Source organism: Falco peregrinus, chromosome 2 (assembly GCF_023634155.1).
Source record: "Falco peregrinus isolate bFalPer1 chromosome 2, bFalPer1.pri, whole genome shotgun sequence".
Lineage (NCBI taxonomy): Eukaryota > Metazoa > Chordata > Aves > Falconiformes > Falconidae > Falco > Falco peregrinus.
In genome coordinates, this window is record NC_073722.1 from 57,658,743 (window position 1) to 57,683,291 (window position 24,549).

General features: G+C 35.5%; 1 protein-coding gene across 11 annotated transcripts in view; it reads right to left on the reverse strand.

Annotated features, from left to right (window-relative positions):
- Nucleotides 1-24,549, reverse strand: part of FRYL (FRY like transcription coactivator) — a 185,766-nt gene that overhangs the window by 71,717 nt on the left and 89,500 nt on the right. For 8 of the 11 annotated variants that reach the window (XM_055796392.1, XM_055796391.1, XM_027779323.2 and 5 more), the window contains 19 exons: nt 24,273-24,352; nt 23,707-23,787; nt 23,058-23,226; nt 21,894-21,986; nt 18,718-18,816; nt 17,135-17,236; nt 14,298-14,342; nt 11,018-11,121; nt 10,277-10,385; nt 9,224-9,310; nt 8,390-8,561; nt 7,547-7,679; nt 7,187-7,294; nt 5,637-5,874; nt 4,803-4,988; nt 4,619-4,705; nt 3,560-3,828; nt 2,923-3,118; nt 1,823-1,947 (listed from right to left, as the gene is read on the reverse strand). In XM_055796392.1, the coding sequence (XP_055652367.1) occupies nt 1,823-1,947; nt 2,923-3,118; nt 3,560-3,828; nt 4,619-4,705; nt 4,803-4,988; nt 5,637-5,874; nt 7,187-7,294; nt 7,547-7,679; nt 8,390-8,561; nt 9,224-9,310; nt 10,277-10,385; nt 11,018-11,121; nt 14,298-14,342; nt 17,135-17,236; nt 18,718-18,816; nt 21,894-21,986; nt 23,058-23,226; nt 23,707-23,787; nt 24,273-24,352 (2,483 nt within the window). The remainder of the gene's footprint in view (nt 1-1,822; nt 1,948-2,922; nt 3,119-3,559; nt 3,829-4,618; nt 4,706-4,802; nt 4,989-5,636; nt 5,875-7,186; nt 7,295-7,546; nt 7,680-8,389; nt 8,562-9,223; nt 9,311-10,276; nt 10,386-11,017; nt 11,122-14,297; nt 14,343-17,134; nt 17,237-18,717; nt 18,817-21,893; nt 21,987-23,057; nt 23,227-23,706; nt 23,788-24,272; nt 24,353-24,549) is intronic. The other 3 variants (XM_027779330.2, XM_013295004.3, XM_027779326.2) reach the window with 1 other exon arrangement.

The window sequence follows — 24,549 nt, forward strand, 5'->3', positions numbered from 1 at the left end:
AAGGTTGTTTGTGCTAAAACATAGTAAAGGGTCAGCTTCCAATGGAGAGCAAGAGAAACCTAGACAATTTCATGTGATCAGTAAGAGAAAACAAAAAAGAATATTCTAGCAAGTTTAAGTGGACTGCACATACATATAATCTATAATGAAAAAAATTCCCACATACCAAGTGGGAGCAAACAGTGCTTAAAAAAACAAAACCAAAACAACAAATCAGCACAGAGCTGCAACAGTGAAGGATGGGCTACAGTTAGCATCTGGTGGGAGTACACACTTTGGAAAGAGGAAAAAAGCTGGTCATCAGAAACAAAACACAGAAATCAGAAAACTGATGAGAATCATACTTTTTTTTTTTTTCCTAAAGTTTGCTGAATTAATTGTTTCAAATTTAGAAAACAAGGATTTCTGGTGAAACCCTTTCTGAAAGCATTTTCTAGACTTCTAGAGCACAGTTATAATTTCAACTGTTCAGTAGATCTTCAGGGTCACGGGATAAAGTCTTGCTTTACTCCTGGTAGGAGAGTAAAGTCAGACAGAGTACAAAATTAGAAGATCATCACAGGATTAAAACCGAATACTGTCACTGAGGACTTGGCATTACAGTTTCAAATACACCTTTGGCTCCTCATCTGCTATTATTATGGGACACAAGTGACTGGAGACAAGAAGCAAATCTTTAACACCAAGGGTATTAGTGATCCCTGATTTCTTCTGCAGAAGCGGAGTCCATTGCTATAGCATGGTACAACTTCATAACTCTATTAAGAGGCTGGTGCTGTCAGAGAACATCTGATGCTGAGCACCGGTCTTCTCAGGAAGTTTTCGTCCCCTCAGATGTTCTCCCTCTTCATCCATCTTCCATAAAGAAAGAGTTGTCAGTTGAAGACAGTGGCATGGAGATGCATTTTAAAACTCATGGCTTCCTGGCACAGAACTGCCCTTTCACCTCAGTGGATTTGTAATACACACTGACAGTACAGTACATTAGGATCCTAAGAAAAGCAAATTTCAGTTGGGGTAGTAATGCCACGACGGCTAGATAGACCATTTTGAATTCGACGTTTATATTAAGACTTGTCACAATAGAGTAACCAAAAATCTTGGATTATGAGCTGAATCCAATTATGTTGAACACGATGTATGAAACTGACAGAACAAGTGGCTTGGCAGAGATTTAATTCTGCTACAGTAGAACACAGTTACCAGTGCCCTAACTAATCCACATGGACTTGTCATAGTACAACCTATGAGAAAGGTATATTAGTTATGAAGTTACAGGAAGTTTACTCAGAAAAAAAAAAATGAAAAGGGGGAGAGGGATGTGCCACACATTTTCGAAGCTTCAGAACTAGTCAGAAAACAGTTGTAACTGGTATTTTTTTCAGCCTGATCCAAAAATCTCTTTTTAGAATACAGTTATCCCGAAATTTCTACACATAAAGAACTCAGAAACCTATGTTTACTGGCAATACCATTAAGGAGGGTTTAATAACTCTTATACAAACATTATTAATAATTAAAATTTCAGACATTAATAGCCCACAGGGCCTGTTCTTTCACATAAGGGCAACCTTTAATATCAATAAAAGGCAGCCCTTTACTATTTCAACTAACTTTTCCTTTATGCAGACATGACCACATAAAATTATTTCAACCTCCAACAATCCTTTTCACACCACTAATGCTGGAAAAGACAATGGTAATCAGTTTTCAGAGCTTTTTACAAAGTTCTTGCAAGAAAAAAAAGCAAAACTTTTTTTCTGAGCTCTGATTCCCCAGCTTTGTAATCAATTAGCATAAAACCAGATGAAACAACAGTTACCTAAAAGCTCCTGGGTTGGTCCTGCCAAGTCCCAGCACAAGGGATTCTGTAATTTCCATGCTCTCAGAGCGCATCATTGGAACTATGTGCTTAAACAAGGAGGAAGGGGATGGAATGCCAATGATCTAAGAAGAAAACCAGAATAAAACAGAATGATGTAGTTACCAGACAATCAGGTGATGTGACATTAAAACATGTGCTATAATTTTACAGTCTTCTCACACGTATCAGTGACTTAAAATTATAAAAATGAAATATTTGGTATTTGACATGGAAAAAGACTTTCTGAAATAGTAGTTTAACTACTTTTCCATTCCATGTATAATTCCATGTCAGATCACAACGAATGCCTCAACATGATAAACAGATGCTTTGCATCTTTAGTGTATCTGCCCTCCTCAGGAAGAGGAAACACTTCTGGTGTGCAATTCCTTAAGACTCCACTGCAGCTCTCAAACAGAACAAAGCTTTCAGTCTACAGTTCCTCAGATTTAGGGAAAGGATCCTGGCAACAAACAAGTGGAATAGGCTGCTCCTGCCAAAAATCTGCTGCATACTCCATGAGTTATCTTTACCTCTACTGTACCTTCTACAGGAAGCCAAAAAGGAGAAAAACAAAAAGAAGCAAACAAGCAAAAAGAAAAAATCTGCAGGTGATATGAAGCAAGGCAGACAGAAAACTATCTGTCATTGGGAAAAATGTAACAAGATACATTATGCCTGAATATGTCACTGCTTCAGTTACTGACGTGAGAGGCTATTTGCTCAGAATTGCACAAGCCAACTGACAGCAAAAAAACCCCCAGTCAATGGTAAACATTTCCTCATTACCACTGGATAAGACTGAGATTGGGTTAATGTTTTTATGACATGATTAGATTTTGCCTTAAAAAACATAAGCAGAAAAGCCTCTACAGCACGGATTGGGAGACGCAAACTGAAACATTATCCTAAACACATGAAAGACAAATGTATACTAAAACGTGTTTTCAGACAAATTACACCAGTTTCTGAGAATTATGACAGTTATTATAAGCCTCAGGTGTCTCCACTTCCAATAACATATAGACTTATTTACAGTAAGCTTTAGAAGAACCTACTCTTGAATCAATGCTGTAACCGCTGTCGGGAGTAGACGCCAGCGTCTCAGGAGGGGAACATCTCACAGAGCCTGTGGAGGTGGAGGAGTTTGAAGAAGATGCTGCACTGCAGCAAAGAATCAGGTAGTTTCTCCACAGCCCAATATAGGAGTCACTGCTTGTAGTAGTATTCACTTTCTTTGCATTGATAGGGCTGCTATTTAAAAAAACCAAAAAACTCCATATAGTAAAAAAAAAAAACCTCAGTATAGTAAATAAAGCTTACCAGATTTCACTTTTTTTCTACTGAATTTATTTTTCAATTATGTACATGCCATTGCTTCCAAAATTATTAACATGGCGTAAACTGAATAAATTGTTCAGAATACAGCTGTACATCAATAATGTATGCTTTTATAGTCAAATTTGTTGAACTACAATATGACTGAAGGCATGAATTAATTAATCTTTACAGCAGGTAACATTTTTCCAGACAGAACTACTTTAATTTTTTGTTATAGAAAGCTGAATTAAACCTACAGAAAATATTAACAGGCCATACGCCACCTCACTGAAACGTGATGACACCGCAATAATGATAAATCTTGAAAGAATACTCAATATAATATATTGTTATTTACTTCAGAAATTAACTTACTTTATATCCACTTGTGGAGACAGAAGTTGGAGTCTGGTATAAGCAAACGTCCAAGCATAGCTTACAGCTGTCGGGCAGTGTTTTGGGAGATTTTCCTGTTTCATAAAACTTGAGAGGCTTATGATCCATGGATCTTGACCTTGAGTCACATGTGCAAATATCCATATATGTGATGGACTGACTACATCAAACTGGTGGCTGATGGGGGAGGAATTCCAGTCAGCCAGAGTCTGTAAATCTATTGAACTGGGACAGTACAGTAAAGTAGTCTGTGTGCATAAAAAAAGAGAACAAGGCAGTATTTTACATCTATGTATATTAAGTAACAATGTCTTCATTGTTAAAAACCTAAGAAAGTATCAGTGTCAAAACTACATTTAGAATAGATAAAACACATTACTTAATATATGGGGTTTTTTTTACAGACATTCCTAGCATGGACAGTTATATAAAAATGCTGTTTGGGAAGGAACTGGCTATTAGGAAACAATAAATTCTAGAAAAAGGCCCTTTCACTCATTAGGATTTAATAATTCCAAAAGATTCCAGACTCTAAAAGCCTTACTACTGAACTCCAACTTGTTTCTTAAACCTAAAATCAGAAGAGCTTTTCCTTGATACTTAAGAGTTAATGGTAAATATATAAATACAGAATTCTGTTGTTATGGATAGTTATTATAGTTTTCATCATGCATAAAGGACACATTGACTTTATTAAGACACTGTATCACTGCAGAAAAAGGTGGTGGTCTTTGCTTCAAAGAAATGGTAATCTATGAGCAAGATGAGAAAACACAGTTAAGGATATATATGGTATATGGTGGTCATAACAAGACACCACTGACCATAAAGTGCACAAAGTGTCAGCTTCACAACATTCCTCAAATTTTTTGAGTTTCTTGTTTTGTTGGGTTTGTTAGTTTTTGGTTTTTTAAGGTGATAACTTGCTGATAAAGTTAGCACAAACATAGTGATGCTATCATTTAAAATATATACAATTTGCATGGGACAGTTTTGCAGAACACCTCATCTTGCATCCAAACGTTAAAACTCTCCTACCTGGTCAGCCCCAGTGAGATGTATGAAACTCTCCAGGATAGTAGCACTTAGTCTGTCCATTACATCTATAGCCAACTCATCATCACTCTACAAAAGACAAAAGGCAAAACATAAAAAGCTCAAACAAAGTCAAGACAAAAGCAGTTTCATTAAGCAGCCACAAGAATGGGTCATCAACTCTTACCTTAGAAATTTCTAGAAGTGTGAACAAGGCCCTTATTTCTCTGAGAACACTGACAGCTAATCTCCTGGTGGCGGGCCTTGTGCTGCAAAGGATGACTAAAGCAAAGCCTTCCACCACATGAAATACACTGGAATAAAGGGTCCTCTCCAGAGGAAGGGTATGGGCAGCCCCATTGGATACACCACGCTGAGAAAAAGATCACAGAAGTCAAGCAAATTAAGAAAAATATTAACACAACCAAGCTATAATAGTTCCATAATTGGCAATGGCAGAATTAATCATAAGGTATTTAGATCTTGTTTGGCTACTAGTCAAGTTTTGCATTAGGAGAATTGCATGATACCAGCTACTTTGTTTTTTTTAGTATCTCTCTGACTTCAGTCCAAACAAATATCACAAGAAAGTCTTTCTTGTTTCGTTTTCTCACAGGAACGATGCAGTGAGGGCAAAATTAAAAAATAAAGTAATACTGTTACATATAGTATTGTATAAAATTTAACTATTTGGACTCTTTCTGTTTGTTAGTAAAAAATGGTGCTTTTTTACTAGTTCTACTGTTTAACTGCTCCTACTTAATATACTTCCAGTTACACATGATGACTTGTTGTAAGCAAAAATGTGGCCTTGAATTAGTGTTTAGGTAATACTTAATAATATTGAAGTAACTTTATTGACAAAAACGCTGATTTAAAATAATAGATCTAAAAATCTTCAAGCACTGTAAGAAAGTAAGCTGAATTTTTTATTATTTAGCAAAACCAATAAAGCCTACTAATAAAATTCTACGTAGATTCAAACCATGTTTTAAAATCAAAGGACCTTATTTAGAAATACCTGAGAATCTTGGTTTTTATTGTGCATTTGGGCTGCTTGTTTCCACTGATTTATGAGCTGCACTAACATTTTTACTGCATTGTCAAGAAGCGTTGGGTGGATGTCAGTCACTTCACGCACAATAAAATATACAAATCCTGAAAGAACATCTTCCCGCCAGTCTGGAAAATCAAGCATTAATGCTTGGAGAGTATTGAAAGCCAAGGCACGAAGTTCTTCATCCATATGAATTGTCAGCCTGTTTAGAAAAAATACCGATATCATCACCCTAGATTGGCATACACTTAACCAGCCTTTATAAATTAAAGTTTGGTGTTAAATCTTCATTCTTTACTGCACAATGTAGAATACTTCCACACATGCATTTTCTGCGTGGAATACGTCTGGAACCAGCTACTAACAGAAGGCACTACTACTATAGCAAAATAATCCAAGACTTCACAAAACTTAGTACAGACAAATAATTTTCTAGTGTGACAATCAAGTCGCACATATAGGCACATCTTTGCACGCATCTGAGCAACCGCCTTAGAGCTGAGGCACAGTGTGATGTACAGGTTATTTTCTTCAAATAAAAATGAAAAGAACAGATTATTTCTGCAGATAAAGCAGCTTTACTCTGGATAGGAGAAAAAACTCGCAAAAAAACCCCTTTGCATATATGCTTAAAAATACGTCTCAGCTATGGTAGAAGAAACTTATCTGGTACTGTATTATTACTTAATACTTCATGTCTTTTACGTGATTTTTGACACTGAAGAAAAAGTGTTAGAAACATCTTATTCTCCCACACCACTACCTTTTTTATATATGTAACTGAACACATTATATGCAAATGAATTTATAATTTAAAAGCTAAAAGCTATCCCGTATTTCCGCGCTAAGACCATTCCTGTATTAAAAATAAAAAAGGAAGGTTTATCACTCTAGTAATACATAAAGACCGCCTGCATGTACCACAACTACATATTCTCACTGAATGCTCAGTTTACCCACCTGCAAACACCTGGCTGTCCAGTTGTCTCAACTACTTATCAGTACTGATAAGGCACATTCAAGTTAAATTGAGATAAGAGATGGAGGAATATGGGTAGTGTTGAATAAAAAAAATGGAAAAAGGAAGCAGGATTAGTAGAGAACAAGAAAAAAAATTTGCCATTAAGTGCCTGTCTCCAATTTTGGTAATGTCAAATAAGAATGCCTTTATGATAATTTACAGTAGTAGCAATAGGAAGGAAAAAGAAAAAAATATAAAAGCTGAAAAAAGTATGATAGTAGTAACAAAAAGATAAGACAAGTTCAAAAAACAAAGCAACAGAAATTCCTACTTTTCAAAAAATTATCTATAAAAATAAGTGGAAGACCTTCAGAATAGGTTTACCTCCCGCTACTCTGGCCAGTAACACTTGACCAACTGCAAAAAGCAGGCAGGAATAGGAAGAATGGATTTTATGTGCAGCGGACTCACACTATATAGTGCACTGATGAACTCTTATACGCACAGCATTTAAAAAGAAACATCACTAAGAGCAGAATTTAATTTCCTTTACCTTGCAAGCAATTCAATGAGGTCAGTCTTGCTCATGCCATCTGGAATCAGTCTTGGGATAGCAGCAATACAAGTTCTGAACAAATCTATCTTAGGTTTTCTCTCACCCCTACAAAACCAGTTTATAACCAACAAAACAACAGGAAAATCTACTTCAGTACATGGTAAATATTTTCAATTTCATGTCAAAACTAAGGAGCTAACAAAACCTGTTATAATTAATTAATTAAATTAGCATTCATTTAATAGTCAAGAAAAAGGCCAACAATTTTAATGCATTAATGATGGTATCTGCAACATTCTAGCATAAAAATAATGACATATAACTGTGACAGTGACAATGCTGTAATTCAGTACATACGTAATCATGTCTTCAGGTTCTTTATTGGACATCTGCACACTAGTCATGCACATGGGCCTTCCAACTTCTTTGTCCAAATGCCTAAGAATGCTATCTAGTGCTTTTCTGACTTGAGGGTAGTATATGGACATTCCTGAAAAGCCAAAGAGTTCCGATCACCTCTTTCATTTATTCTCATTTCATTTTCACATTTTTAATAAAACGTTTGCCACTTACTCAGCTTCGAACTAACTTCTTCTTGTACAAAAGTTGATATGAAATACACACTTTAAATGTCAAAAGAAACAGATGTTAAATGAGTAGTAGTAGGCATTATATGGAAGTAGAACTTTCTTTCAGAAAGATCATAAAGAAGCAACCATTAGTTGCTTTTCTGTTTTCTCAACTCTGAGCATTTTAGTTCTAGTTTAAATTTTACACACTGAAACAGTCCTTTAGAGATGACTACCTCATCCACAGAAGATCAATACAGCACAGGGATCAAAACTGTCTTACTCCAGCTGTGGGACATTTGGGACATTCTAGAATGACATCAAGGGAACTAAAATTGCCACACTATTTACGACACTAATTGCACTCAGGCTTCTTTGTGCTAATCTGGCAGTGCGGAACACTTAAAAAAAGCCATGGATTTGGTCTCAGACACCAGAAGGTCAATATTGTCTAGCAGCCCTCTCTAAAGAATCAAAGCAATTCTGTTAAAATATACTATGATTAGATTCTTGTTAACAATTAAAATAAATACAGAAATAAAGTTTAAAAAAAACCAACCCACTGCTTGAGAATAATTGCGCACATGCATGCACATATTGGAACGCCAACTTACAAAAGCATACAACATACCTATAACTTTTGCTTCCTCATCTGTCAGCGTTTTATTAAGAAAAATTTTCTTCACACGCAGAGTATTTCCTGAGGGAAGAACAACTCCTGTTGTTGGCATTGGTGGTTCACCATCTTTCTGCTGCAAGCTATCTGCTATGACAAGGAAGACTCTGAGGCCGATATTCATCCTCTTCAATAGCAAAAAAAGGAAGAAAAAGGAAAGAGAAAACAGAAGAAATTGTAACATTAAAGTAACACAGATGAAGCAAAACACAAACTGCATTTTCCCCTCTTTCAAACAGACAGCAGTATAGGTCCAGTAGGACAGGTATTATTTAAATGTTACATATTAGGGTAATGAAAGTAACAAGAATAAGAATAAAGTTTAAGTCTTCAGTGTCTCCCCATAACTGACTCCAGTTAACTGACTTGGCATAGGCTAATATACCAAATACTTTATAGTACAGAGCACCAAAGGACTTAATATGAATCTTGAGAATGACAGATTGCTTAAACATCTCATTTGTTCAGTTGGGTCTTGAACCATAAGAGCCAGGTAAGACTTCTCTGAAAAAAGGCTTTACAGTTATACTGTAACAAAAATTCACACCTACTTACTGAAATTATTGTTGAAAGGAGTCTGAACTGTAGTACTGCTGCTAGCTCATTCACCAGAAATGAAACAGCAATTGTGCAAACTACAATTACTTACTTCTTTAGTTTTAGCAGAACACCCACTCAGATACTTACTACTCTGCTTACATCCTGGCTCTAAAATAGTTAACCAATTTCCCCTCATAAAATCCCCCAATGCTCTGTTCTCACTGTATGCAAGTAATGAGCTTTTTTTACCTCTGGATTAATAGTGAAGGTTTTAGGTGATTTTCCAACACTAAGAAGATCAAATATTATTTCTTTCATCGCAAAATCCAAACGTTCCTGTAAAGGAAGACAGATTGATAAAATCATTTCTTTTCAGTTAATAGGAATAGTTTAATTTCATGGCTTGGAACAGGTGCTGTCAAAAAGTTTAAAAAATAAAAATAAAAAATATTCCTTTTTTCCTATTCATTCTTATGACTTAATGTTCCTTTTTAAATATAGTACAATTCAATAAGCTCATCCCCTGATATGGTTGAATCATTTCTCTTGAAAACATTTCCAGACAATTCTGATCAAGTTGAACACATTTCTACAAATGAGCTGAACTGTTTTAAATACCTAAAAATTAATGATAAAAACAGGAGCCCTAGGAAACAAATATTAACAGTGAAGGGTTGAGTGTTTTGCCTCGTCCCTGTATGACCAGAAGCAAATCGCTTTGGAAGTTGAAGGACAGACAAGCTATCTGCAAGACAGGAAAACATGTCTCTAATCTATAAGGTTATAGATGAATGAGAGTTTATCTTGTGAGATCATATCCTGCATTTTGACATTAAGACACCAGAAGAACCTAAAATAATATTAACCATAATGCAATACTAACTACACACTAATACATGCATTGCATATTTTTTCTGTCTACAGAGGCTAGTCTCCAGGCTAAATATAAGTGGACATTACTGTTCAAATGCTTTGTCCCTTATAAAAATATTAAGATGGGATATACTAAATATATTAGTGGATTTATATATATACACATACACAAACACAACAGTGCAATAGAAATGTAAATAGTAAACATTATAATGTTCATACACAACAGTTATTGAAGTTTAAGTAAAATAATTTTCCCACTAGTAGAAACAGAATGAGTCGTTTCATTTTTGTAAGTATTTAGGGAAATTCTACTCAGGATATAAGACCATTACCTCAGTGCAAATACTTCAAAACCTAACCATAAACTTACAAGTCTTCCAAATAATGCTCATCTATTCTTATAGCTCTACCTAGGCTTATTCTTACCTGAGCAATGAACTGAATAATCTTCACAAATATATTCAGAGGTGTGTCTCGTGGGACCACACTACGTGATCCTTTTGGAAAAAGTGCTGATACAATGCTCATGAGACGGCTAAAGAATTTAGAAACAAGAAGAAATTAAAAAAAACTTTTAAAACCATCTTTTTAAATAGCATAGATGTTACAGTTCAAATCTGGAAGTGTGTGTGGAGGGGTTGCTACTAAACAATGCACAAAGAAGCATTAAGACAGGTAGGACCACCTATGGAAAGTACAGCCCTCTACTGACACAGGCAACAGTATTCTGGGCTTATTTATAAAGTGACCAAGATCCTGCTTTAAACTAGTTAGTAATAGTCAGGAGGAGGGGCAAAATCTGAAGGACTATTCTAAATTCTCATTATACTAATTTATACTTAAAACTTTTTCACTTCCAGCCCATACTTAGCAATGGCCACTTCATACCCTATTTGTTCTGGTACTGTTAGTGCCTTTTAATTTCAATACATTTCCTACTTCTTACATCTCCATCCTCTTCTATCCCTGCAAAGACAATTGTAGACTCTATTCTTTCTCCTCATCAAAGTAATCAAATTCTTTCGCTTTTCTCTGTTAAGATGAAGTCTTTGTTCCCTTGTTTATATGACTAGATCACTCCTGAGCTTCAAGATCTCTTCTGATATCACTAGTGGGAAACCCCCCTCACCAATCAATAGTTTAAACTCCTTTGCATAATAAACTTACCTTTGAGTTACAGTGTTGCTTTCACATTTTATTCTAATAACATAAACCCACAATAACCTATACAAAGATTCCAGTGCAACTCGGGACATTTTGGGATCTTTATTCTGTAAAATAAATGAAAAATACAGTTACTGTTGCCTGTGAGACTCAGAAAATTCTGTTATTACTCTTTTGACTTTCAGGAATAGTTTCAAATTTTTTTACAATGAAAACTGATGCATTTAATACCAACTACAAGTTTTAATCTGCTTTTATGAAAACAATCCTGTATTGCATATTTGCAATACTACCTGAATATTTAGCTAGTAATTCCACATTATTTTACAGCAGAGTAACTAAAAAGCCGATATTCCTCTTAAGATGAATACCAAGAGTGTACTACTTACAAGAATTTTTCTCAGAAAGCCATTAGTAACGAATACCTACTTAAAGCAAACTAACTCTAGTTTGCCTAAAACATCGGAGTAGCTGCTTTGGATCAGGCACAAAGTCTAAATCCGTCATTCAGTTTATGACAGCAGACAGTAGCAAGTGCAGAAGAAAAGAACGCAAAACAGGGCAGGCACACAAGGATGCTTCTCCGGGTATGCACCCCAGGCTTCACCCAACTTAGTCATTTCCTCTGGGCTGTATTAGTGTTTACTCACTTCCAATGGATTTTTATTGTAACAATTAAACTAGATTTCTCTTGAATTAATACAAAATCTTGTGGCATCGTTCAGTTTGAATTATACACTTTATGAAAAACAATTATTTTTTGTCTTAATGCTGCTACTAGGAGTTTAGCTTTATTCCTCCTAGCTCTTAATCTATGTATAATAGTAACTAACCAACATTCTTTGTACTAACTCCAGCAATCCCTTTTCCTACTAGGGATTCTTGGTGCATTTATGATCTTGAACTGTCCTGTGAGATTCTTCAAACCGGCCATCAGTATGAGCTTATGAACAGAGTAAGTGATTCCGAGTTGTCATCATTTTAGACACTCTCAGTCTCAAAAAAAAATCCAACAAAAATCAACAAAAAAACCAACAGCACCCCAAAACTACACCTTCCCCATCTGCAGTGAATTCTCTCTGTTTCAAGACCTAACTATACAATGGCTTAAGCCTAAGTAATTTCATATTTTGTGGCCTCTACCACAAGCCAGTGAGTCAGAATAACAGATTGCTTTGCCCTCCCCAGACAAATGGTGTGTGATTTCACAAATAAGTTCACACTGTTTGAAAAAAGATGGTCTCATCCTCAGTTCTCTCCTCCACAATCTCACTGCTCTTTTGTATTGACTCTAGCAGTAAGAAAGTCCAACTCACAGCAGTAAATTGATCCAAATAATTTCATGGCCATGTCTGTGCAACAGACTATATGGAGGAGAGTAATTTGGACGGCATTAACACAGGTGGGCTGGGACTACTGGTTTTGGCAGCAGCTTAGTTGAAGAAAGGCTAAAAGCCTATGACAAAATCACAGAGGCAAAAGTGGTATTTCACAGACAAATAACATACATGACTTTACCAGAACATTAGATGTAATAACTTAACCCAGTCTACATCAGTGATAATGCTGTTCTACCCTCCCTCTTCACACCCATCAATATATCCCTGCAATCACTTCTGAATTAGCACACCTGCAACTAGGCAGCGGATAGATTTAGGAAGGTGATCTAGACAAAATCTAACCAGCAAAATATGACACCTGTCCCTGGTTAGTATTCAAAAAGATAGCTGTCCCACTGTCAAGTTAATTTACCAGCAGTGCTACTGTAAGGAAGAAGCAAACACTCAAAACTGTATGAGAGGGTGATTTTAATCAACTTAAACAGCAAAAAAGTCATCACATTTAATCTGCAGGCCAGCAGTTCTCCATGTTCAAAGTAGGCTGGTGAATTCGTTGGTAGACACACTACCAAAGTCTATCTGAAATGCGGTGTCTAGAATGGAGTAATGCTTCAGTTTTCTTATTTCTAATATTCTGAAGGGGAGCTTAATTTAGAGATCTAAAGAAAACCAAAAATTTACTATTGGCTTTCAATGGTCTAATAAAAAAAATAAAAATGGTATAGGTAGCAGATTATCTCACAATGCATTAACAACATTCTATCTGTTAGGAGGTTTATCATCCAATATAGCTACTTCTGATTAGTTATGACAAAGTTGCTTCTTTGCTTAAAAAAAAAGTATAAGGAGGCATTCACCTTTTTAAAAGGGTTACAAAATAAATACAGCAGTACTTCTAAATCCTTCAGCACTGAAAATTTTTGTTATCTCTTCCTGTAATTAGGAACTATATATGCTAGAAGAAAATGGCTTTTGGGGTCTAATTTATGGCACACTTCCTGTACACTTGGTGTTAATGTCAGCATTCCCTTTTCTCTTTGATATTACTGCAAGTAGAATACAGTATATACGGCTATGTAATTCACCAGCCTGGCTAAATTTGAGTCTTTTTTAGCTGATGCCTGTCAGATTTGAAAGCACTCTGGGTTGTTTGGGTTGTGGTTGTTGTTTTTTTTTCAAACACAATTTTGTTTAAAATCCTAACACTTTTAACATGAATTATATCAGTGGATTATGGAGTAAGCTGTGAAAATTATATCTCTGTTACAAACCCAAAAAAGTAAGAGCAAATCTACAGTGGTTTTACATGATACATTAAGATGAGTCAATGAAACATATTTCAATGAAGGCAAGAAACAAAATAGCATTTTTTCCATGTTAGGCAAATGTAGTCACTTACTGAAGAAAGTACTTTTTAATATTGATGTTAAACTTTTCTTCTGTTCTGAACTAAAACAATGTCTACTTTTTAAAACCTGCAAAACCAACAGTGTAAAAGTCTTTCAAGTTAGTGCACTGCAAGTTGTTATAGCATATCAGTTTCACATTTTTTAATTGTGAAAATGTTTTCAAGTTTGCTCACATGCAAGACACTATTTGAAATGAATTAACAGAAAAAAACCATACATCTGAATAGGTAATTTACTTCCAGTTGAAACATGCACTGCTGTTCAGGAAAGCCAGCTGTGATATTGATACTCAAAGTTACATGTTCACCCTCAAGGAAAAACTGATGCTAGATAATTTTCTGATCTTTCTCCTTTACTCCCTGGCAAGAAAAAAATCTTTGAAACATTATCTATTCTTAGTCCTGTTGCTTATTAAAGTACTGACAGCAATTTTACCAAGAAGGGAAAGCACAAAATACAACAATTAACATAAAAAACCAAACCAAAATATTTACAGGAGACAAAGCAACAGTTCACATCGACATATTAACTCACCTGAAGTGTTTCTATTTGTTTTCTGATACTGTTGTTAGATGGCATCTAAATAAAGCAATGTGAGACAGCAAAACATAACAAACATGAGAATGGAAGGCACATGCATGTTAGATGAAAAAAAAGCACAAAAACAACAGATAGCTGTCTAGTAAGGACTCTATTCAGTAGAAATACAAGGCTTTGCTATAGTGGTAGGAAACACTCCTCCAACTTTCTTTTGTGGTAACAGACACTAAGGTTAAACTGTGAAAAAAATTATTCTTTTCTACCCGACAGTGGTGCAGAACGATAAAGACACTTTTCTCTCCCATTTCAGCAGCTTTCTTAAATGTTCCTTCCTCTCCTTGGAGGAGGTGGTACGGATACCACAACAACTCAGCTTCATCCCAGAATCTATCAGCTTTCTGACAAACCTGCTAGAATTAACCCATCTAAAAACTAGTAAAAAAAGTAAGCAAAACGATAACACTGACCCAGCGTTACTGCCTGCTGAACAAATTCAGTATTTTGCCTACGCTACAGCGTGTAGAGAAATGCCCTGCTGGGCTCAATGCCGAAAAAGCATCCCAACTGCTTTGTGGGACACAAGGCCAGCTATACATATACCAACAAACCCTTTGGTACACTCCCGGTCTAAACTGACTCTTACAACTCACTTATCTGCTATTTACATCAGTCCGGACCCCTACGTTTCCTCTTTTCAGCAAGACTAGGATGTTTGCCTCCTATAATAAGCCTGCTTTGATGTAATGTGCACCAAAACCCAGTACCAGGGCAATAAACATTGCTAGCACCGGACTGAGATTCAGAGCACCCTCAGAAACATTACCAAGTACAACATAGCACCGAAATACTGCAAAGTAAGGTAGGGTATGAATATACTTATGCATCAGGTACTATGGAGCAACTACAAAGATGTGAGCTTTCACACCATGGCAAACGGGGAATTCCTTATTTCCGTCACCAAAGCGTGACCAGATGGCGTTTATTGCTAGGAAATGTTTGCCCAGGGCAGGCACCAGGGAATAAAGTGAGCACCATGAATCCACGACCTACATTACCTCAAACCTGTACTCTTCACAGAATACCCTGTGACAGAATTTAAGTGTTGTCATTATTTCAATCACTAATTTGTTAATTTTAACCAACACAGTAGTGGTGGATGAACCTTTCCAGTATTTTAAAGTATCTCCCAGTAACTTTCAAAATTGCTTTATTAAATAACAAAGACAGTAGAGACAATAGATTTGGAATCCTTATTGCATTTTAAATACTTAGGTAACTGCAAATCAAATAACTTCAGTCATTAGAAAAATCAGGAAATATAATGAGGAAGGGGAAATCTAAAAGACTAAACTGCTGTGAAATTCAGATTTATAAATTAATGAGATTACTTATTACAGAGTGCATGCATTTAATTAGCTTCAGAAATACAGGAACACATTAATTCGTAAGACACGTGAGAACAGTGGGGGTGTATTTTTCAAAATTAAACTCCATGAATTTCTGAACACAGTAGACACCCAAAAATCCAAATAATATTTGGTGGGCCAAATTAAACCATGCCATAAAATATCCTAAATAACCCATTGATGGCACAGCATCATAACACTGCAAATTCTGAATTGCAGAAATTCATATGTAGAATTTCTGCTGAATAGAGCCTTACAGTAAATGTGTTAAGCTGTTAGTGGTTAACAAAACTAAGTAAAATATAAAATGCATGCTCAGCAACTACCAGTTAAACTTACTGGCGTTTATAGTTTTAATACATCCATTATCAGCCAATGGACATTATGCCAGAAAAATGCAACTCCTGAATTGTAAGAATTTTTTAAAAAGCTTCATAAAAACAAAAGCAAAAGCAGCCTCCATAAGCAAAATAAACAACAGAACAAAAATTGCGGCAAATATTGCAAAAGAACTGCAATGTTAGATGATAAATATACAAAAACCCAACAAGCAACAGAAAAGTGTGGAAGATGAAAACAAAATGACCCTTAAAAAAACAATCCAAGCAGCTAAACCTGTTTGCTTTTGACTTCATGCTGGTTTACATATTTTATTAATAAGCTTCGGAATTTTCACTCTTACCTAACCAGAACGAATATTGTGAAAGTGGATCAAAGAATTTATTAAAATTATACATTAGGGAAAATCATTAACTATGTTAATCAAAATTAAGGAAAAACCATGTACAACAATTAATGCTATGATAAAGTCACTAAAACAAATCCCTAATTTTTAAGTATCTTGATCTCTTTATCAACCAACTCATGTTTACAATGCTATCAACTGAAGCCATGAGTTAAAGGGACACTGTAATTTTTATTTGGAAAATACATATCACAGGCTGTAGATATAATCTTTTCTGGACTCCCAATTAATTTTCTATTTCTTTGGTAAGGGAACAAGAAAGAGAAATTTTGCATTTACTATACACATTCTACTTAGAGGAGCAGACAAACCACTTATTTTCTTACATATAATTTGCACATGAAGAACTACAGTTTGTACTTTATTTGGCATAAATAGCATTTATTAGCAGATAGTTCTACAGATTTTACTTAATAAAACTGATAGTCCCCGGGGGGGGCACATTTATTTCCAGCTTTACATAGCATTACAAAAACTTAGTAGTAAGTTTAACATTAACGGAGACTTAAGACATTTGGTTTGGTTTGTTTTTTTTTTTTTTTTTTTTTTTAGGAAAATAGTTCGCAGTGTCCTTTTAAACAGCCAAATATTCACTGTTTATTTGGCATGAAAATGCTAAAAACATATTGGAATAAATGCTATCAATTTGCAACAGTTCCTGAATTAAAAAGGATTCTTACCTTTAGATGGGACAAACAGTTCTGCAGGAAAACGTGCCAGTTATTTAAAAAAAACTGTTTCTGACTGACACACAACAGGCAGGTGATCAATGGATACAAAGCCTATGAGCAGGGGGAAAAAGAATTGATCAAATTGCTCTTTGCAGACCTATCAAGTCTTGTACATTGAGAATGAGACACAGTCGGTCCTTGTTTCTCACTCTCATTTTAGCATTGAACGGCAGCCTTCCCCTGCACTAGGACACGTGTGCCAGGCATGGTGTCCTAGGTATAACCCACGTGCTGTAAGAGCTCATGGTGTAAGACTGTGGCAGCAGGACCATGGTGAAGCTCACTCCCTAGCAAGGCCTGATCTCAAATATCACCCTTCATACAATATCCACTCTTTCCCTGCGACCACACGACCCAATTCATGGGGTCCTATGTGCTGGGAGAGGGAACCATCACTAAGCAGAATATTCAGGAAAAACATCAACAACTCAGTAAAAACCGAGGCAGGCTTTAGGTTGTCAGAAATGTTGCTTCTACGCAAGGTCTACTTTAGGAAAGAATGAAGCACCATTTAATAGTCTGTGAATATGCTGACTAGCGTGACTTTTCTTTGCTTTAATAGCATAAGATTTGTTTGAACACCACATATTTCAGCAGAATGAACAATGGCGATAAATTCCAAATCTGACTGCAGATTATCTTGTTATGAAGCAAAATTTTAAAAATTAAATTGTAAACTTAATGTAACAATGTTTCTGACTTCATAAATAAAATTACATGGTGAATACTAACATCAACTACTTTATGTTCTTCTTACAGAAGGAGTTTAACCATGTACAATGACGTGTGCTTTATACGCTCAGAATACTGGAAAGTAAAGCTTGTCACTAACATGAAAGTGAGAATAAATCATTTTAAATTCACTTGCATTTACTGAATATACCAATTGTAATGCAAAACTTAGGTCTACATTTCCAGCAAAGTGGAGTGAATCAACTTGAAACATGGCTGCCACGGTCATCAATAATTACCAAGTACTGCATTAATAAGATATTTAAAACCTTGCTAAGATGCTGGTTTAGGGGAAAAACTAGTCTTACAGGAAAAAAACCCACAGATAATTTATATCTGAAAGAGATAATAAAAAATATTAGAAAAAGAAAAAAAAAAGTGTATGAGGAGGGGAAAAAACAGGCAGAGCAGGGCTATTAACAGGCCATTATTCTGCTGAGGAAGTCTTGTCTGACACTTCCAACTTTTAATTTGTCATCATCTAAATAACACAGATTCCCTGAACACAAGTTCTTTTTAGAAGAGACATTAGGTTAAATAACTCTGTGCTAAAACCCACTAAAATAACCAAAACCAAGCATTGTTTTCAAGACAATCTCACAAGTGAGATAACAGAGTACATATCTTGCACAAAGAAACAAATCAAAGCAAACACACATAGACAGTGTGAACTTAAACATAATCTAACTGAGGAGTTAATATTTAAATTAATACAGCTCTTAGCTTTTCCTCATAAAATATACTAGCTTAAAAGTCTAAGATGAGTAAAATGGAGAAGTTGAAATATTTCTTTAAAATACCAGTGAATGCTTCTTTCTTGAACTCAATTCAAAGGTAGTCTGATAAAGCATCTCCACAAAATTTTTCAAACATGGCACATTCACTTCATTTTTAACAGCCTATTAAAAAAAATACATAAATGGGTTTAAAAGTTTATATAGAAGGCAATTTAAATATACATTAAGATGTCCATGAAATCAAGAACACTCAAAAGTTAAATCTCACTTTAGGTAAGTATTTGAGTGTATGTATCTGAAATATAAACAGAAGCATAAGAAATCATGTCATACACTACAACCATACAGTTGAAAAAAACCAACACAAAACCACAACAAACACAAAACCCATTAAGAAAACTACTATTCTAAGAATGTGGCCTGTATCTCATGCTTGAAGAAGAAAAAGTATTTGGAACTAATTAACAAATAAAAAATACACTGAAACTCTTTATAAGCATAATTTCATATTTTTCAAAAAATAATGCCCATAACTTTCTCGTTGTTCCCCTCTTTAATGCTCCCCTTTTATGTGCTCCAGTTCTGCAAACTGAAAACTTAGGAAATGATACACAGGATTACCAGCCAATTAACCATGTAAGTTGTCTTTGATCAGCTTTCAGAATTAATGGAACAAATACACTGAGCCCTACACCTTTTTTACCCACTCTGTCCTTGCATACAAAATAGCCTTCCCTCCACAAACCAGGCAGCTACCTTCTTTGTCAAAACCTCTGCAAACCTGTATTTATCCATTCCAACATTATTCTCAATGGCTTTATACTGTATTTCTGCTTTATTTGTCAAATTGGGGTGTGTTTGAGAGGGAGTTGGCTTTTCTGGAAGAGATCCTCTATAGTCAAAATTTCTCTATAATATGGGGGGGTGGTGTTAGTTTTTATTATTCAAAGTTATTAAAAGGTATGACATGTCCACCTTGCTAAGAACACTGTGAAAACATGATGAGGAAGCATGAAAAATAGCATTCAATATCTATGTAACATATACAAATCCAAAAAAAAGCAACCTGTGAGAGTAATTATGTTTTAAGTTACTTCCTACATACCTCCAAATTATTTATCTTTTGCTATTCTTAAGCTATGGGTTGATCAGTACCCTACTAGCTCCATGAGAAATTCATTGTTGCCAGCACCACACTGTTGCTTTGGGATATAACCTTGGGTTTACAGATCAGTCTTAACTTCCTCGCTGTAAAATATGCTGTTATCTGTCATACCTGCAGGGTCTAAACCAGGTCAAGTTTTTTAAAATGCCTGAATGACTAAGCAAGAGAATACAGTAAAGAAGTTACAATGCTGCAACCTAACAGCTTCCTCACTTAAGCAATTTTCTGTATCCAAGATACAGAAGAATCCAGATTAATTTCCTTCATCTGCTTCAAAAAGATTCAAACTTGCCTCTCACATCTTCCAGGAGAAGGACTAACCCTCTCAGCTGCATCTCAGCCTAGGATGGTGCTCTCCAATTCTATTTAAGAAGCCTCATTTGTATGAAATGATTAGACTCAATGACTCTGAAAGAAAGATCAAGCCTCCCTCCCTCACCAATCGCTTAAAGCACTGATTCAGGCTGTGCTGGTAGGAAGCAATCCATAAAACACCACACACACTCTGCACAGCGGTGTGAGTGCTGCCATGGTTACCAACGAATAATCCCAATTCCCAAATGCTGCTTCTCCCTCATTACTGGGCATGCTGTTTTCACTATTATTTAAATTATGATTTTGCAAACTAGTATTTGTATTTACCTAAATGCAAAGTACTTTCACCATGTACCCCCACTCCAAATGCTGAGCAACTATGGAGTTCAAAACAATAAATGCATTCACTTTTCAGAAGGACAAGAAATTGTTCTCTAGAAGAATATAAGTAAGCCCAAGTAAGATCAAGACTTCAGTCAATAAAGAGCTACTGCTAACACCACCTCTTTGTGGTCATGCCTTAAGAAGAAAGATTGTCTCCTGTCCCATTTAAAAAAAAAAACAAAACAAAAAAAAACAACAAACCAAACACAAGGTTAAGACCAGTGAAGGGAGAGAAGCATTTCCCCATAGCTCAGGGCAAGGCAGATCATTTTAAAGAGGAAGCAGAGTTCAGAAGGTTTTATGTTTCCATTCCTATGAGCTTGCTTAGGCAGGACCCCCACTCAGCATGCTCATCTTTGTAGATCCCGTTCCACAAAACAGGATCCACGCATCCCAGGTCTCCACATATTGCAAGATATGCCCCTACGATCAGTTGTAACATGGAGCCATGATCTGCCATTTTTCAGGACAGTGTGCCAAACACACCATGGCCTAGCATCTGCTAATACAATTATCATTTTAGACAACAAACACAGCAAGTATCCATCTGCTACAATGAAACTTTGAGTTCATGGTAAATGGTCAGCTTGAGGTACACCCAGCTGTCACAACTTCTTGTTGACCTGCTGACCAAGCTGTACACAACTGAGCAAAGTAGCCTGGGAAGAAGGGGGAGAACCTGTCCTGGCTAAAAGTGTTCTCACAAGCAGCGTTACAGGCACTGTACATCCAAGACTGATGATATCGAGGGTTTTTTTTTCTTGTTCATGGCTGCTGAGTAAAATTTCTTCCTTTAGATTTAAAACACATACCGGAGGGAGATGACTGACTGCTCTTCCACTTGAAGGATTACACCTAGTGGACACTCACCTTTAGAAACAATTTTTATTTAAATAGCCAAAAGCTACATTCCTCCTCCTTGCATAGGAGTTCACACACTACCTTATCTGTAAAAACTCTCCTAACTGTAAAAATGTTACATATCTCAGTTTATTCTAGAAAGAACTTAAGAAGTTTCAGCTCATAAAGAAAAGACAATGGGACCCTTAAGAGAACAAATACTGAACCAAGGAAATTTCAAGTTTTCAGAGCAAGTATAAAATGACAACAGTGCCTTTATCAACAGTGTTGATAAAAGGGTCTAGAAAACAGACAATTATAAGCAGTTCTGAAAAAAGACTAGAAACTAGCTAATAGACAAATTACACTGGCACATTCCCCTTTGAAAGATTATGTAGCTACTTGGAATTTACTTAATAGTCTCTTTCAATCTGTAAAAACATAACATTTTGAACATTAATGGAAGTCATTTCAGCAATGAAAGCCTAATTGAAAGTGAGAGGAATAGTGGGGAAGAAAAAAACCCAATACTTACAGCAGCCACAGGGATGAGAATTTCCACAAACAAACCAGCAAGTGCATGCTTTATATCTTTATCTTTTACTTCCAGGAAGTATTGAGCACATTCCTTTGTAAGGAAGCATTAGAAAAACATTTAGAAAGAAGACAAGTGTCACTATGGCATAAAAACCACCAGCAGTATTGCATTAATTGCCAGTTTGAATTTAAAACATGCAATGTGTTTGTTAGTCTTATATTCCTTGACAATGCCAACTTTACAAAATATTAGAAACTTAAAAACCTGTTTCCCCAGCAATTAAAAAGAAATTGAAAGGAGAACATTTGTAATACCAGAGAGCTACTTACTTCCTACTTGGAATATGAAGAGTACTCAGAATATAAAATAATATAAGTATGCACATTTTCCTCAGATAATTCTGAAGTTTTAAAAAATAAAACCTTATCTCTCTTGAAATTATTATAAAACATTTTTTTAATTTTTATATACTCATTTTCAAGAATACTTTGATGCAAAGAAAATCTTACAGAAAAATAAATAATTCATACACATGTTTGCACACTCCAGTATACCGAATTGTCAACTCTGGACACAATCTAAAGCACCAACGTGTATGTTAGCTTTTTCAGCATTGAAATCAATGTCAATGGCTATTCAATAGTTCCTATAAAATTTGTGACCAAGTTGCAATAACTTCAGTTACTGTGGAATGGGCAAGTTATTCATCAGGACAACTTTTAATCCATGAACAAGAGAAGCAAAGAGATTTTAAGTCTCTGAAAATTAACTGAAGTGTTTTTTCAAACAAAATCATTTCTTGGCATCTCAGCTGTTAAAAAAAGATATATCAAGTAATTTTTTTCCTTTAACCCACTCCTTTCATAAAGACAATTATTTGATTGCTATCCATTTTCATTGAATCTTGAATAAGTTAATATATTACAGGTTTGCCATATTACTGAGACAATTGAGAATAGGTTCTCATTATGCTAGGTACTCATGAAGTGTAGAGAAACAAGTGATTCATATCTCTGAGAACTTACAAACTGAACAGAAAAGGACAAAGGATGACACTCTAATATTTAGAGTGAGCAACTGATCATTACAGGCATCATTGGAGCTTCATGAGTTAAACAATCAAAATCATACTTGTTTCACTTTTCTGTAATAGTAATTTACCTGCATGAACTGAAATGACGCTTCAAAATCCTCCACAGGATACATTTTTACTCGAAAAAACTTCATTCCCATAATCAAACTGATGATACTTTGTACCACATGAGGACTCTGTTCTTTTTGTCTCAGTTCCTTTAATTCAGTGACAAATTTCTTCCTAACAGCTTGAAACCTAAACCAGGGATATACGTGGCAATTATTTGAATTTTTAGTTACTTTTATATGATGTCTATTTGAATCAGTTTCCTTAGGCTGTTAATGAAAACACCACCTACAGTAAAAGAAACACGACCAAGATGAACGCCGATACTTAAAATCCAGGCATTTAAGAGTGCCTATGATGACCAGCACATTAGAATATTCTCATTAACTGAACAACAACTATTGACTGATACCAGGCCTCCTTTCCCTGCACGTACAAGCAACTTGACAGCAAAGCAATTCAGTATTGCACTACAGAGTATTTCTTGATTTGTACAAATGTACTGTGCCAGAATACGAGACAGACAAGCAGGCTACACCCGAGTACACTGGACACTGACACTTAAGGGGTTAGTTACTGGGGTCATTAATACATGCTCCAATATTGAATAGTCTTTAGGTCTAGAGTGATTCTTCCCAAAATGCAAGAAGAGTCAGAAACTGAACTTACTTTGATTGAGCAAGAACCCCTGTCACTTCTGCATATAAATCTGCAATAATATGCACATTCCCAGTGTTGGTTCCTGAATACCTAAAGAGAAAAAGGAAAAAAAAAGGAAAAGCAAAAGAAAAGAACAAAAGAAAGTGTTAAATACAACTTTATTCTTCTAAACACCACACATGTTCTCAATTACAAACAAGAAGTCTGTTCCATAGCAAGGTGGATTATCACCATAAAACCAACGTGAGTCAAGCATAAAATGCACGGGTGACATTTAAAGAGATGTTGTTTCCTTGAGTGGACACAGGAGGCATATTCTGTGTAGGAAATTTACTAGTTATCCAAACTTGGACTTTTCTGGCTGGCTATGCAAATCATTTTGTATCTTCTAAGCAAAATAAACTCAGCATTATATTGAACACAGCTGTATTTCAAGATATGTTTTCAGTTTAAAGATACCAGGGTTCATTTACACTATTATCAACAACATGTTACAGGTGAGGCAAAGGAGAACAATCACAACCACAGGCTGGTAATACACACAAAATATTTTAAAGTACACAAAAGAAACTTACCCTTCCTTATGTTTAAAGTGCTTAAAAGCCAAGTTTAGAACTTCATGTACTAAAGGATCTGGCACTGGATGAACAGGTATCTGAAATGCAGGTATCATTGAACTATATGTAACTATGCATGTATATATATACACCTATGTACGTATGAAGTAAATAAATAAAACAGTACTGTGAGAGGCCCTGTAGAACACTAGTGTCAAAGGACACATCTTCTGTTGGCAATGATACCAAGTTAATTCTGCAATATATGAACATTTAGACAATTTGCATTGGCATT